The 15,952-nt window shown below is 50.0% G+C and overlaps 1 protein-coding gene across 1 annotated transcript; it reads right to left on the bottom strand.

Moving 5' to 3' along the window:
- Positions 1–266: 266 nt before the first annotated feature.
- MSLN (mesothelin) lies at positions 267–13,198 on the bottom strand. Its single transcript, XM_029957752.1, has 22 exons — positions 13,008–13,198; positions 12,716–12,807; positions 11,945–12,075; positions 11,270–11,391; positions 10,704–10,875; positions 10,194–10,409; positions 9,717–9,887; positions 8,510–8,656; positions 8,333–8,382; positions 7,763–7,883; positions 7,434–7,519; positions 6,490–6,619; positions 6,198–6,388; positions 5,392–5,482; positions 4,814–4,925; positions 4,218–4,417; positions 3,709–3,855; positions 3,326–3,459; positions 2,552–2,679; positions 1,924–2,018; positions 1,112–1,301; positions 267–724 (listed from the first exon to the last, which is right to left on the bottom strand). Exons 1-22 carry the CDS (start codon positions 13,145–13,147, stop codon positions 630–632), a joined length of 2,961 nt encoding a protein of 986 aa, XP_029813612.1. The 5' UTR covers positions 13,148–13,198; the 3' UTR covers positions 267–629.
- Between the last annotated feature and the right edge of the window lie 2,754 nt (positions 13,199–15,952).

The following is a 15,952-nucleotide window of genomic DNA, read 5'->3' as shown; positions in this document are numbered from 1 at the left end:
TTTTGGACAGAAATTCCCAATAAGTGGGGGAACAAATTGTTTAAAACCTATAAAGTTTTTTACCCTCCCCCTGAGGAAGCTGCGAACACCCTCAGCTCTTAAGTGTTGAATAATCAACACCAAGGAAAAGTAACAGGCAGGTCTGGGGGCTCTGCCCACTCGATTTTGGCAGCCTGAAGGAAGAGCAGACAACAGCAACTTTGCTTTAGCATTTTTTTTACTTATTTCCATGATTTATTTACAATCAGCCAGCAAACTTCCCTTCCACTCTGAGGTCTTGGCAGTGTCACGAGATCAGGCTCTGGGAAATGTCATTTTTAACCTTAACCCCCCCAGTAAAACATGCACGTGGTTTGGGTTGCAGTGTTATGGTTGGGGCTGACCTGGACTTGGGCTCTGCCAAAGGCAAAGGTCCTGCTCTGAAGAGTCTGGAATCTTCTCTTCAGGCACAACTGGGTTTTTCCGAGTGATTTGAAAGACAAAAGTACCTAGAAGTGATTCCTGGGCTGATCCCAGTTGCCTGGTGCTCTGGGCACCCCTCAGCCCCAGGCTGGAGGTGCCCACAGGCCTCAGAGCAGTTCACAGGATGGAACCAACCCCTGGTCTTGCTTCCTCTGGAGAGAAGATGGTCAGGACAGGATGGACATCATGAGGAAAGTGAGGAGCAGGGCAGGCAGGAGGTGCAGTGCCATGGCCATGGCACCCAGAGGGGCTGAGGATGGTGCTGGAGGACAAAGAGGGGCATTAGTGCAAAGGAACCAGCGACTGAGCTGCTCCTCCGTGGGGAAAACATCTCCTCATGCCCCACCCAGGGATTACCTTGGCTTTTCTCACAGCCCCACCGAGTCAAGTTTGGGGGTTTGGAACTAGAAGGTCCCTTCCTACCCAAACCATTCTGTGATTCCATGATTCTAAGCCCAAATCCAGCACACCACAGGGGAGGAGGCCCTGGAAGCACTCACTCAGCCAGTGAGGATGCTCCCAGTGGGATTACAGGGCTTCAGGTTCCTCAGCAGAGCTGAACTTGCTGCCCCAGTTCTTCTCCTTGTTGTAACCCCAAAACAAGTATTTAAAACCCAACCCAGCCCTCAGAGGTCCTGAAAACACTCACCTGGGAATTTGGGAGTGACGAGGTTGATGTAGCCTTCCTGTGTTCCCCCCGTGAGCCCGATGTGCAGCTGGTCCAGCTGGGATTGTTGTTGTACCCGGATCCACTCCCGGACAGGAGACCTGTACTGCCACTTGGCCAGGTCTGGGAGGTTGATCCCCAGCAAGCCCTGAACCTCACGGGGTGTCAGGCTCTAGGAGGAATCCCAGAGCAGGAGTTAGGGGTGGAAATGTAGGAATGGAAATTACACATCTGGCCAAGAAAATGACACCTCTGGCCAAGGAAATGGTGAGGTTCCTGTTGGCAGAAGTGGGAAGAGCAAGGAAGACAAATCCCTGCCATGGTTCCCCTCAGGACAATCTTCCCTCAGGGCTGGGGATGAACACGGTGGTTCCTCAAAGGCTATTTCTGTTGTCCTCTGATGACAAGTCTCCTAACTCAACTGGGGGCCCCAGTCCCTGCCCAAATCACTGGGATTTCTCCCAAAATTGATGGCATTACTGCCAAGAGTCTGGTGAGAAGATCTGTCACACAGCTGTGACCATGGTCTAGTGGACACTTGTCCCCTGCTCCTGTCACCAGTGCTATGAGCCTGCTCTGGAGGAACTCAGCTGACTCAGCTTCCATCTAGGACTCCAAATGAGACTTTTTAAGAAGCTTCAGGCCAGTTCTCCACTTTCTACCTGTCCAGCATCATTCTGGGTTTGATGGAATGACTCCTGATTTCCATCCGTGGACAAGGCAACCAAACCCAACTACTCAGCAAAACACAAACACCAGGAATCCAACAATTCCAAGGTCCAACTCCAACTCACCATCAAAGCATCTCTTCTTAAACTCACAAAAGTGCTCATGTTCATGTTCACGTTGGCCTGGCTCAGAGCCTTGAGATCTTCACCAGGAGCCCCCTCTGGGACCAAAGAGAAGAAGAAGATCAGAGCATGGAAGCCCCCAAGTGAGCTGTGCTTGTATCTGCACGAGCTGGAGCTACAATGATGGCTCCAAAATTTATTAGGAATGGGGCTCCTACCAGAGTCCCAGCTGCAAAATATGTGGATGCTACTCCTTTTTTGCTGGGACTTACTGCTGTCTTGGGAATTAAACCAATCTGTGGCAATGCCAGACAACAGACAGAGGGGTGGGAAGAGTTTGCTCAGGCTGGGAATAAATTCTTAGCTTAAGAGGGAAAAAGAAATCTGGTTTGTGCCATGGAAAAGGGCTGGGAGAGAGTCTGATTTTCCCTGTGATAGTCTGACAATTGATTTGGGCAACTTCAAGTCAGGTACAGAATCTTTCAACAGTATTTTATGCCACCTACAGGTTGGAAAGGCAAACTTTGAACAACGTGGCTTTGAAAATTCCCAGAACTCTGATGTATCTTGATACCCATTCAGCTCATGGCTGAGACCCCTCTTCCCCCATAACATACTGGTTTTTACATACCCAGATAAGGTAAAATCAGTTGATAGTAAGCAGGAAAGACGTGCTGGGGATAGAAAGCTTCTTTGGCTTTCTCATACAAGAGGTCTTTGGTCTGTTGTGAACAGGCTGAAGGATTCAGAGACACCAGTCTGCAGAAAAACAAAGATTTAGGGTGAAAAAAGCTTTTATTATCCTCAACTTGTATAAATTTTCACCTCTCCTGAGTGTATCTCTGGGATTCTCTGCACAGCACAGGTGACCCCCTCTTCCCAGCAGACAGAAGATGTGTGGAGAGAAGCTGAGAGGGGGAAATAATGGCTCAGTTTCCTGCTCAGAAGGATTTGTCTTCAAAGTTAGGAGAGTTCTGATGGTGAACAGTAAGTTTCTGTGTTTGCAAAGCTGTAATTAATTAATTTCATTTACCAGTCTTTCAAAGGAATTTAAACTGGAAATGTCCAGTGTGGCACTTGAGGACATGGTTTAGTGGTGAACATGGTGGTGCTGGTTGATGGTTGGACTTAATGATCTTAAAGGACTTTTCCAAACTTAACGATTCAGTGATTCTACAAAATTAATTAATTATCTTTTGAGTTACCATAAAGAGAGTTTAACTGCAAATCTGAGCCCTTCCTGGCAGGACAGAGACCAGTAGGTTTTAAACCTGGACAGAGAGCAAGTACTGAGTTCCTTCCTAAATTTCCTTTCACTGAGCAGAGAAGAAAAAAAAAGAAATTGCACTTGTTGATGGGAAAGTGCTTTTCCAAGAAGCCAAGAACATCCCAATTTGTGACTCACTTGAGGCTGCTGGGCTCTATGGCTTGCAGCTCCGTGGTGTTCAGCAGGCACACGTATCTGGTCCCGATGGCATCCAGGGCAGTGGCATTCAGGGCATTGCCCAGCTCAACATAACGTTTGATCACTGCTGAGGCCTGCAAACACGTTTAATTTGATTAATGGGATCGAATCAGGATTCGTGCTTTCACCCCCCAAAGGAGAACATGCAATTATTGCAAAAACAAACCGGGATCGTTTCAAATCTGCCCGTTTGGCCCTCAAGGATGGGCCACCCAACCCCGGGGGACCAAGGATGGTTCAACCATCTTCAAGCCCTAATCCTAAACCAGCAGCTCCCAAACCAGGAAGGAAACATCAGTAGGAAAGGAAAGCCAAGTCCCTACCAGGAGATCTGGGGGCTGACTTTTCAGGAAGGCAGCCAGGGCATCAGCTGAGTTCATCTTCCATGTGGAAATTTCCTCAGGGGTGATGAGAGAGGTGAGGGGACCCAGCTTGGAGAGGAGGCTTTCAGGATAACCATCAGGATACCTCTGTGGAAACACCACTGTTATGGTTACAAAGTGGGGCTGAGGGACCTAGTTTTTTAGTCTGAAGAAGAGAAGATTAGGTGAGGATTTTATTGCTGCCTTCAGCTATTTAATAGGAGATGGTAGGGAGGGTGGAGCCACGTTCCTCTCAGGGGTGCACAGTGAAGGCCAAGGCCCAACAAGCAAAGAAAACTCTGGTTAGATATTAAGAAATAGATATTCTCACAGTGAAGTGGTCAAACACTGGGAGAGGAGCCCCAAGAGATGATGGAGCCCCAGTCCTTGGAGGTACTAAGTTTAACTGGACAAGTCCCTGAGCAATCTCATCTGCAAGTGACATTTGCCATTCTTTGGGCTGGCATTACCTCATCCAGGTAGTCCTTCAGCACTTGCAGTTGCTCCACACTGAAGGGGTAGCTGAGGACCTGGGAGAGGTGGTTCTCCAGGAAGACCTGGTTCTCCAGGGACATGTTCCTGAGGCAGGCCCGGAACTCCTCAGGGTTGTAGTAGTAGGCGGGCATCAGGTCAGTGCTCAGCATCTCCTCCGTTATCTCCATGCTACAACCTGCTGGAGCAATCAACTCCAGCTTGAATCCAAGAATCATTAAGGTTGGAAAAGCTCTCCCAGCCCATGGGGTCCCCCCTGTGCCCCATCCCCACCTTGTCCCCCAGCCCAGAGCACTCAGTGCCACGGCCAGTCCTTCCTTGGACACCTCCAGGGATGGGGACTCCAAACCTCCCTGGGCAGCCCCTTCCAATGCCTGACCACCCTTTCCATGGAGAAGTTCTTCATGGAGATGCCCCCTTGCTGGGGATGGACAGGTGTGCAAACAGGGTCCCACCCTCCTCATGGGTGATCTGCCCCCAAGTGCTCCATACCCATTTAGGGACACCCACAACACTAGGACAACCCTGATCCCGGTGGGAATGCTGCCCTTCTGGCCCCAGGGAGCTCCCATACCATCGGCCCTCCTGTGCCGGGTGGGCAGGAGCTCCCCCACGACGGTGGCCAACTCCTCCCTGGACAGGGGGGAATCCCGGGCAAAGTTCTTCAGCCAAAGGGTCAGAGAATTCTGCAAGGAAAACGTTCCATCAGGGGGATGGTGCAGCCCTGGGGGCACCTCCAGCACAACACCCTTAAAAGTCCCTGTCGAGGTGCCCTGGGCAGCACACCTGCAGATCCCTCCTTGGTGAGCGAAAAAGGCAAATTTTTAAAGCTTGCACTCCACATATCCCACCCCCCCACGAGTGATTTTACCTCCTCACAAGGTACTGTGTGTATTTTACTGCTGTTTTCCCTCTCTGGTGCTCTCCCCACAGTGACAGGAAGGGGTTGACAGAGAGCTGGATCTGCAGTTCCAGGCTGTCAACTCCATCAGCCCTCACTTCTCCCAGACCATCATCCCCTTTGGCACCAGACCTCTTTTAAAAGAGGAAACTACTGAAAAGCACACGGCTGAACAACCCCCAGCATATTCTTCCCACACTCTAAGAGCCAGGAGTGCTTCCCAAACTCCCCACCCCTGTCTGAAAACCCACCTTGGGGATCTCCCGCAAGATCTTGTGATCAAACACAGGGATGAGCCCCGAGAGGTCCCTCAGGGTGAAGGCTGACCAGGCTGCGGGAGGCCTGCAGACAAAAACAAGCTGGGATCAGCTTTCAAGGAAGAGCAGAACAAAAAAAAAACCCACCTTAAAAGCTGCCAGGATTATGTCCCTGTAACACCTGACGTCAAGAAAGCACAAGACTCAAATCCTAAAACACCTTGATCCCTTCCTGTTACACCAAACTTCCTTCCAGCAGGGCAGGACAGGTGACAGTGACATGAATCAGGGCAAATGGCATTTAACTGATACCTGCTTTTCACAGGCATGAAACCCAAAGAATTTCTATTGCTCATATCACCCAACTCAGTGCCAAGATCTCAGGGCACCCGATAAGAGGGAGGGAAATATTTGCCTCCCTCTGTTGGAGCCAGCCAGGGATTTATCAAGCAGGTAGAAGCAGAATGTTTCCTGAAAGTCTGGGGCTGACAAACAGCTTGAACTCACCTGTGTTCACCAGGACAGTCAGAGAAGTTTGGTTAATAAAAAAATAGACCATAGGAAAAGCTTTTATAACCAGAGCAAGAGAGACACAGAAGCAACAAACTTATTTTTCAGTAGAATTTCACCCAAGCCTTTCAGCTGAAAGAAGTTCAAATAAATTAAAGTAAAAGGCTCAAAAGCAATAAATTATTTGGGTTTTGGATCAGGCTTTTTGGCTGGAGCTCACTCAGGTCTTAACAGAAAATTAGGTTTGATTAAGGGAATTGTTTATTGACATCTAAAAGAACATTTCATACCCGAATGTGGTGTTCCCACTGCTGATGACATCCCTAATGGCCTCTTCTTGGTCAGGCAGGAAAGATTCACACTGGCTTAGGTCCTTCAGCAAAATCCCCCCCGAATTCCTGATGTATTCCCCCCCCAGGTCACAGACCAGGCGGCCCAGGATCTCAGCATCCTCCTCATTTATTTGTGTGCCAGGGATTTTCTGGAATAACACAAGACAGAGGCATGTCCAGGCCTGGCTGGCACAGGGGAGGGGCATTCCTGGACCCCAACCCTCCTGCAGACCTGTCCCTGCCCACGTACCAGACATGCCAGAGCCTCCAGGAGAAGCTGTTTCCTCTGAGGGGACTCTCTTGGCAGAACATCAAGATTTGCTTCCCCAATGTTATTGAAGTATTGGCTGCAGCTTCCAGTGGCTGCATAGTCTGAAGGACTGGAAAGACAAACACTCCATGAATTCTAGGGAATGATGTGGAGCAGCTGGTCAGGTTTGAGGGTGCTCAACTAAACATCTTCCACATCTGCAGACTAAACTCCCTGCAGTTGTTCTCTGAAAAATCCTAGTCCGTGTTCTTCCCAAATTAATGTTCACCTTAAGGGATCTATTTTGGGACACAGCCTAAAACTGTTCCAGATCTGGACACAGAAGCACAGTGGGAAGATATTGGGACAAGGAAATCCACTCCAGTGCCTGTTTTCTTTGCTGTTGGGAGGGAGAAGCACATTCAGGGAGGCCTGACACTGCTAAGATTTGATACTGGTTTCATATCCGGACATATCCATGTGGTTTCATAGCCAGAAATTACTTCAAGGTGTTTATATTAATATGCTGGATGGTTGAATCTGAAAAGACCTTAAAACCCTTTTGAAAGCTTTCATAGAATCCTGGAATGGTTTGGGTTGGAAGGGACCTTAAAGCCCATCCCACCCCCTGCCATGGGCAGGGACACCTTCCACTAGCCCAGGTTGCTCCAAGCCCAGTCCAACCTGGCCTTCCAGGGATGAGGCAGTCACAGTTTCTCTGGGCAACCTGTGCCAGGGCCTCCCCACCCTCACAGGAGGGAATTTCTTCCCAGTATCCCATCTAACCCTGCCCTCCTTCAGCTTTCTGCAATCCGATTTTTGATTCTCCATAAGAAGGCCTGAAAAGTCTGAAATATAAATCAAACTAATCAAACCATCCTGGTTAAAAAGCAGTCCCTCTATTTCCCACTAAGGCAACCACATGAAAACTGTATCACAGTTACCTTAAAAACAGCAACAGGTCTTTAGGATAACTGTCCAAATCCTCAGGAATCCCATGCAGTGTCACCATCCTCAGTAAGCAACTCAGCTGGGAGGACACCAGAGATGGAATCAGAGAAAGAACCAGCATGGAACATAAGAAAAAATAAAACAAAAGCAAGATTTTATCCTGTTCCAAAGAAAGAAAATAGGGATGAACCTTTTCCTGACATCCAACCTAAACCTCCCCTGACACATCCCTGTTCTAGTCCCTTAAGCTCAGAGTGTTGAACAATCCTCATTGTACCTTCAGGACAACATCAAACATGGCACTTGGAAACAAGGGAACTACCTGGTCTTCTCCCAGCCTGACTTTCTTGCTCCTCATGACTTTGGCCAGCTCCCGAAATCTTCCTGCTTCCACATCTTTGGCAGCTGCACAGGTGAAACCTTGGAGCACAGACTGGGAGAGCCTGGACATGGACAGGAGGGAAATCAGAAGGGCAAGGACTTCAGGGGGGGTGAGTTCAAAGCAGGACACTATAAATAACTTTACATAATTTTTCATCTGAGATATGACAAAAGCCACATCAGCCCCACTAATGAATCCCTGGAATTGCACTGTGGAAGACTGGCACATTCCCTGGTTAGAAATGCCTTCCACAGGGGCCATCTGGAGCAAGATTCCAGGTGCAGCCTGAGCCAGAGGCATAACTTTAGAAAGAAATTGTGGCTCATGGTTACATTTTGCAGCTGAGACCCCGGGAAATCCCAATGCTCCATGTCTGTGTTTGGGTTTGCATTATATCCCCATCTGTTCCTACGGATTCAATACAGTGGATGTGCCACAAGCCCCCATGGAAACATGGAAATTGCCATCAAAACAAACATGGAAAAGGGAAGGAGAGAAGGAAATTGGTACCTGCTGAAGTCAGGCTCTGCCTTTACCACATCACTGAAAAACATGGCAGCCTGGGGAGCAAAGCCAGAGGGTCAAAGGTTTTCCAGCAGAAACATCTCTATTTTTGGGCAGATTTGCAGAGCAGACTCGAGGCTCTGCAAGTCCAGGGAGGGGTGAGGGGACACAGCCCCCCAGTACCTGCTCTGGGGTCCACGGCTTACTGTTGAGATCCTGAACACTGGGCTTCTCTTCCCCAAAAACAAGCAAGGATTTGGGGATGTAACTGGCCAGAGCATCAGGGATGTGTTTCACCAGGTCAGCAGGGTGGGCAACACTGGAGGAAATCTTTAAAAATAACCCAACAAAACATATCAAACACACACTGTGGTTAAAAGAGAACTGGGAAAGCCAGACCAGTTCCCCTGCTGAGCATCTGGGCAGTTCACAGAGGCCTAACACTGAAATATTCCCTGAAATATTTGACACATTCTGTCAAACTAGAAGAGCTGCTTGGAGGTAATTCCTGGGGTCCTGATGAATGGGAACAATTCTGTCTCCTATCAGCTGCCCACCTCCTGGCTTTGTGCCCTAAAAATATTGGACAGGCCATGAAGGAGGGACATCTCTTCCCTCTCTGCTGACACAGTGTCCCAGGATGCTGAAGGAACGTTGCAGATCCTGTGGTGGGTGAGACATTATAGCCCTTATAACATCTAACATTTCCCTAACAACATTCCTTCCAATAATGGAGCTGCTCCAGAACAGGGAAGCAGAGGCAGAGCCTCTGGTCCCAAACACAAATCAGAGTCTTTCCTACCAGGAGGAGGATGGAAAACAAACCTAAAAACTACATGTACAACTGGAAGGCTCAAAATACAGCAAGAAAACAGGCAAAGAGGTGTCCAAATCCTACACAGTCACATGAAGGAATGAAATAGTGAATTGCTGAGGGATCAGTCAACCCTATAAAGGGACTTTTGAAGTCACCTTCACTTCTCACACAGTCTTACTCCAAACGATGTCAGTATTAGAATCATAGAATCATTTCGGTTGGAAAAGACCTCCGAGATCAAGTACAGTTTTAATGAATTCTGCTCCCTTTACATTCTTTCCCTGAGAGCATCTTTTCAAGTCACTGGGGAGGAGTTGCTGGGACCATCCCATAAAACAAGTCTCTTGTGCCCTGATCCCCAAGAGGCTCAGCAGGACACCCTGGCTGGTGGCCCAGGACATCTCCACAGGCAGAGTGACAGGGATTTGATCCTGTTTGGCAGTGACACCCCCATGGAATGCTGCCAGGGGGGCAGGGGTGTGTCCCACCTGGCCCCAGGTAAGCAGTGCTCCCAGCTGGGACTCCCTGGAGCTTTGCTCATTTGTGACACCTGAAGAGGAAAAACCACGTCACCTTTTCCACAAAGGTCCTTTTCAGAGCAGGGGGAAGGGGCTCCATTTGCTGGGCAAACTCAGGCACCTTGATGGCCTCCAGGACCACCTCTGGGGACAGACTCCAGACCGTGCTGCTGTTGAGGCCTCCCACCAAACTGCCCAGCTGTGCCAGGCTCTGCCCATCCCGGAGCTGCAAGGGAATGCACAAGGACATGAGGGCCAGACATCACCTGCTGGCAGCACCAGGTGTGAGCTGCACCTCACAGAATCCCAGAATCACTGAGGTTAGAAAAGACCTCCAGGATCACCTGGAGTCCCCCCTGTGCCCCATCCCCACCTTGTCCCCCAGCCCAGAGCACTGAGTGCCACATTCAGTCCTTCCTTGGGCACCTCCAGGGATGGGGACTCCACCACCTCCCTGGGCAGCCCCTTCCAATGCCTAACCACCCTTTCCATGGAGAAATTCCTCCTGAATTTGTGGCCCTGATCCTGGTACCTGATAGCCAGAGCGGAGCAGTTTGTCCACAATGGCACTGGACTGCTCAGCACTCCAGCCACGAACTTTCCCCAGGGCAGGAAGAGCTGCTTCAAGGTCCTGCTCACTGATGCTGTTCTGGATGCTGGACACAGACAGTCCCACTGCAGCCTGGCCCAGGGCACACAGGATTTCGGGAGAGAAATCCTCAACCTTCCTCAGCAGGGAGGATGTGACCTGCAAAGGTCCCACGGGGACAGAAAGGAGAGTCAGGGGAGCAGTGAGGGGAACCTCCAGCCTTTGGATGCCTTAAATCACTGCACTTCTGCCTCCAATCTTTATGCTGAAGGCTGTTGATGGACCATCTCCACCCACCGAAATTGTGGGATGATGAAACCCCAGCCAGACACCAGGACAAAAAAAGCAAACTGCCCTGGAGGAGGTGGCAGAGGAGGCACAGGAGCTGACCCTCAGCCCTGCCAGGCTTGTGCAGGTGAATGAAGCCCCGGGGCCGGGCAGGGGATGTGTTACCTGCAGCTCCTGTGCCGGCAGGGAGGAGGGAGCTCTCTCTCCGGGAATCCCTCTGCGTGCCGGGATCCAGGGGCAGCTCTCCCCGATCCTCTGGGCCAAGCTCAGCGCGTCGTCCCTGCTCAGGTTGGTCACTGCCGAGGGGCTCAGGGAGCAAAGAAACCTGTCTGGGAGGCTGCAGGGGGGACACAAGGGGGAGAGGCTGCAATTCCCAGAGACAGGGGCTCTGTCATCCCCTTTTTCCAGAGGATGCTCCTTCCTGGGGCACCTTTCCCCTGCCTCATTTTAACTGATGGTGCTCCCGTTCAGAAAGCACTGCTGTGTCCTGACAAACCCTGCAAGGACACTGCATGGAGATCATTTCCCAAGGTTTAGAACTTGGGATCTGGCCCTCCCCAAGAGCAAAGGCAGTGGAATCATTGGAGGAAGAGAAAAATGCTTTAAAGGTTTAATGAAAGCAGCCATCAGAACCACCACCCAAAATCTTGCTAAATCACAGCACCACAACTGGGTGCTGCTGGATCTGATTTCCCATGATGTGGGAGATCAGATCCTGTCAGATCCTGTACCTTGACAGTGGAAAAGCAGGAGCAGAGGTCAGCAGGAAGGTGTAGTACAGAGCTGTCTCCCGGAGCAAGGTGAGGTTGCTGATCATCTCCATATTGACTGGATCCCTGGCAAATTTTTGAAGCTGAGGGTGAAAAAGAAAAAAAAAGGGAAAATAATTTAGATGGATACTTTAATCCTGACAATTTGAACCAAACTCACTTCAAGCAATATGTGTTTTTTCACCTGATTTTAGTGTTGTGAGGAAGTTTAATTTTTGTTTTCAAGTAATACACTGGGACCTTGATCAAGTTTGGGGTTGTTCCTCTTACTGACTCCAGTTTGTTTTGTACAGAATTACCCACATGAAACCAACTTCTGTGCAAGTGCCTCTCATCACAAGAGATCACCATGGGGGGGGAACATAACTGAAGTGACTGTTCAGCACAAATAAACAAGAGAAATATTCCAACCAGCAGCATCTCCAGGAAATTCAAGGTCAGGTTGGACAGGGCCTGGAGCACCCTGGGCTAGTGAAAGGTGTCCCTGCCCATGGTAGGGGGTGGAATGGGATGAGCTCTAAGGTCCTTGCAACCCAAACCATTCTGGGATTCTAATTTTGCCCAGGGCAGGATTATGACCCTCCCAGGCATGTTTTGCCCACTGGAGGTTCCTCAGCACCAGGAGGCTGCACTTACAGTTGGTTCATCAGCAAAAAGCTGCAGGTCCTCAACTGTGGCATCCTCCATAAAGGATCCAAGGTAGTTTTTAAACCAAGCAGTGGAATTCAGGCCTGGAATGGCTTCACTGTAGCATTTCTGGTTGGATTCTGCAGTCAGACAGGTAGAAAAACAGACACCAAATCAGGAAATGGGTGGATCTGGGAGATTCTGAGCATGAAACAGCCTTCAGTCCATCAGAGGACTCAGCAGAGCTCCCTTAGTGCCTCTGGTCACACATTCCACTCAAATCCATGTGTTCAGACTCCAAGTGCCTGTGGGACAGGACAGATGCCTCATTCTTTCACAGCCCTCCAAACTTTTCAGCACCTGCCTCTTTCTTCCTCCCCACAAATCTGCCAGGAGGTTTTTGCAGGCCATTAAATTTGGGCATGTTAAGTTACTGCCTAGGCCAGGGGTGTCCTCCCTGGGTCCCTTCCTGAGCTCAGTTCTTCAGCTCTCAGAACCAACCCCTGCCCTGTTCTGTCCCAGCAAAAGCAGGAAATGCCATTCACAAGTAATACAAGTCAGACTGTGCTGATTTATAAAAGTCCTGGATTAATAAAGCCTTCAGGCAGGGAAATGATTCCTGAAAGCACTTATCACTGTCCCAGTCCCAGCCTGTTCCTATTGGAGATTCACAAAAAGCCCTGGGAGGCCTCAGCCCTGTAACAGAGCTGAGCCCATGGCAGAGCCCACACTGGGGGCTTAAAGTATCTGTGGTTTCTTAGAGAAAATCAAGCCATTTACCATTCTGGGTGAGATAATATTTGATCCCACTGTAAAGATTCCTCTGCTCTCCCTCTGGAAGCTCAGGGTATAGTCCATCCAGGGCAGCCACTCTACAGATGGACAAGGAAGGCAGACATCTCAGACACTGATGCAGTCAGGGTTGGGTTCTCACAGGAAGGCTGTTACTGAGAACTGATTTTATCAATCAAAAAGCTTTATCAAAGCTCCCAATGTGGTTTCCCCTCCCCACAGCCCCAGTGCTGTGACACTGCCCTGGTCACACGGGGCCATCAGGGACAGGAGCACTTACAGCAGCTGAAAGGTCTCACAGGACACGTTTTTGCCATGGAGGCAACCAAAGACCTTGGGCTCCTCCAGGAAGGGCTGAAGTCCCCCATGGACCCACTGAGACAGAACAGGAGGGCTCTCAATGTCTGGCACCTGCAGCATCTTCTCCCACAGCCCATTGATGAAGATCAGGCTCCACTCCAGAGACAGAGGCACGTGGGAAAACTGAGAGCAAGAGGTGAGGAGAAACACAGGAATTCCAGTGAATAATCAAACATCAACATAAATCCACGTGAATCTGAACATTATGAGCAAAATCTGTTGGTTGAAATTATGCTTTTTTTAAGATAAGGTAAAAACCAAGGTAATTTTAACCAAATCCTTCCAGTGGTGAGCAAAGATTTGGCTCTGTGGTACCCACCCGCTGGCTGAACGTGGTCAGGGAGGCCAAAAGCTTCTCAGCATCATATTTGGAAAAGAACAGAACAGAGTATTCTGGATCCACAGCAGTGGCAGGTTTGGAGACAAGGCAAGAATACAAGGATATGAGAAAATCATCCTGGAGGTCCTGGAGCCAAGTTCTCTGAAAGAGAAAAGGGAAATGCAAATAAATGTGATAAAAGGTGGGTCATGTTTAGAGGTGCTGCTGTCTGGAATGGCCTTCAGGTGGCTCATGTGTGCATTTGGGAAGAAACCCTTCCCTGTGAGGGTGGAGAGGCCCTGGCACAGGTTGCCCAGAGAAGCTGTGGCTGCCCCATCCCTGGAAGTGTCCAAGGCCAGGTTGGACGGGGCTTGGAGCAACCTGGGCTAGTGGGAGGTGTCCCTGCCCATGGCAGGGGGGACACTGGATGGGCTTTAAGGTCCTTCCAACCCAAACCCATTCCAGAACTCCACGACTCAGCACTGTGACATGATCAAACCCGTGGACAGAAGAGTCAGAAGAAAATCCAACCCACACTGACTTGGAGCAAGTCTAAGCTCACCCAGTTCCAAATGCTGGATCCTTCTGGTACCTACTCTGTGCTTCCCCCAAGTAGAGGGTGGCCTTAACAGCTTTATTCAAATGGTTTCCCATAGAAAAAAAAAAAAAAAGCCCAAATATTGCCATTTGATCAAAGTGTAAACATCCATAGGGAAATTTCTCCTTCCCAAACATTCTTCAGTTAAAAAAAGCCAAACAAACAGCCGGAAAAGAACAAACCTAAACCCCCACCAAAATATTTGGAGAAATGTCATCTCCTTATTAGAAATATTTACGGACAAACACAAATCATTGTCAATTCAATTGCAATTTCTGGCAGCACAGCAACGATGACAAAAGCAGGAAAGAAAGTAAACCTGGAATGTTCCAGATGATCTTTTCCACACTTTTAATTGTGCTTTTCCCACTTTCAGTTGTGCTTTTCCCACCCTTTGCTGGGGTTTACCCCAATGGACCTGGGTGACTGTTTCAGTGCTGTGATGCCAGTTTTTAAGAGCCAGTTTCTTTTGGAAAACTTCTTTGTCCCACTTTCTCATCAGAGAGGTTTGGAAAAGGGAATCCCCACTTCCACAGCCAGCCCAGAGAGGGCTCCGGGGTGGTTTAGCCCCACGTGGGAGGTGACACAGCCACAGCTCAGTGCTCTGGGTGCTCCCTGTGTGTTTGATCCCAGATTTTCTCTCCGTCGTGGGAGGGAAAACTGGACAAGGCTTTGGCTGCTCCACTCCCAGCCAAGCCTCGGACTGTTCTAAGGGACAGAATTCCCAAGGAAAACAACCCCAGCACCAGGGGCAGCAGGGCACTGCCATTACCTGTGCACAGGCATATTGAGCAAATGAGAGGCTGCACGGGGAGCTTTGGCCACGGGCTGCTTCCAGAAACTTCTCCTGGCTGGCACTGGGGGGGAAAAAAGACATCACTGGGCCAGCTGTGCCAGGAGCTGAGGCAGGATCAGGGGGAGCTGGGGCAGGACTGGATGAGGAGATGGGGAAGAACTGGATGGGGGCAGGACTGGAGGGGAGCTGGGAGCAGAACCAGCAGGGCACTGGCACCCCCGCAGCCCTAGAGCTGCAAACACAGCCAAGGGCACACCTGCCAAGCCCAGAGAGTCAGTGAAAGGCACCTGAACCCCCCTGAGCACCAGGGTTTGCTCCCTGCCTGTCCCCCCTCAGCAGGGACAGCCATTCCCTGTCCCCCCCCAGCAGGGACAGCCATTCCCTGTTCCCATCCCGGAGCAGGAGCAGTGCCAGGCAGCCACACCAACCACCCCTGGCAGCAAACACAGCAGAACAAACCCACACGGGATGAGAATGAGCTGCTGCCACCATCTGGGAGCAGGGACAGGGCACAGATGAATTGTTGACCCTCAGGTGTAAGTCAAGTTCAATGTAAGCCTGAAGCAGAGCTGTTTGAGCCTTAAGCCCCACCAGGAGCCAAGATAAGCTCAGCACCAGTGCCAAGGCTCTTGGCTCACACTCCAGGGACTTGCCCTGCCTTTCTTTGTCCTGTACAGACACAAAACCCCAGGAAGGTATTTTCCCTTCACTGTTTAAACAAGTGCAACTACAGCCCTCCCTGCCCACGAGTAACCCTGGGACTGTGGGGGGAGAAAGGTCCTACCCCTGGTTTCAGAGGGATCCTGCTTCCCCAAGAAACCAGGATCACTCCCAAGGGAAATGCTGCCAAGACAGTCTGCTGGTGGGTCACATACCTTTCCACTGAGGCACACAGGGCAGACTCTGATCCCCAAAAAAGAGAGAAAAACAGAGACAAAGGAATTGTGAGAGGAATACGAACACAGAACCGTGTGGGAATGTTCTTTCTGGAGGTCACTTGGGAAGAAACTCACCATTGACAGCGGAGCTGGAGCACTGCACAGGGAGACAGGGAGAGAAGAGGGGATGTTATCATGGAATTGTGATGTTATCATGGAATTGTGATGTTATCATGGAATTGTGATCATTGCACAGACAAACGTGAGCTGCAAC

Source organism: Manacus vitellinus, unplaced genomic scaffold (genome assembly GCF_001715985.3).
Source record: "Manacus vitellinus isolate BGI_N305 unplaced genomic scaffold, ASM171598v3 scaffold_12_pilon, whole genome shotgun sequence".
Classification (NCBI taxonomy): domain Eukaryota; kingdom Metazoa; phylum Chordata; class Aves; order Passeriformes; family Pipridae; genus Manacus; species Manacus vitellinus.
Note: the sequence above shows the minus strand (reverse complement) of the source record. Positions and strands in the feature narration are given on the sequence as shown.

What these genes read in the sequence shown, in the direction of transcription:
- MSLN (XM_029957752.1), bottom strand. Translation starts at nt 13,147, where the DNA reads ATGCTGCAGGTGCCAGACATTGAGAGCCCTCCTGTTCTGTCTCAGTGG. An exon ending in TGCTCCGCTCTGGCTATCAG is followed by an intron (nt 9,888 to 10,193) that starts GTACCAGGATCA and finishes ATTCCCTTGCAG; the next exon opens with CTCCGGGATGGGCAGAGCCT. An exon ending in TGAAGGACTACCTGGATGAG is followed by an intron (nt 3,856 to 4,217) that starts GTAATGCCAGCC and finishes GTGTTTCCACAG; the next exon opens with AGGTATCCTGATGGTTATCC.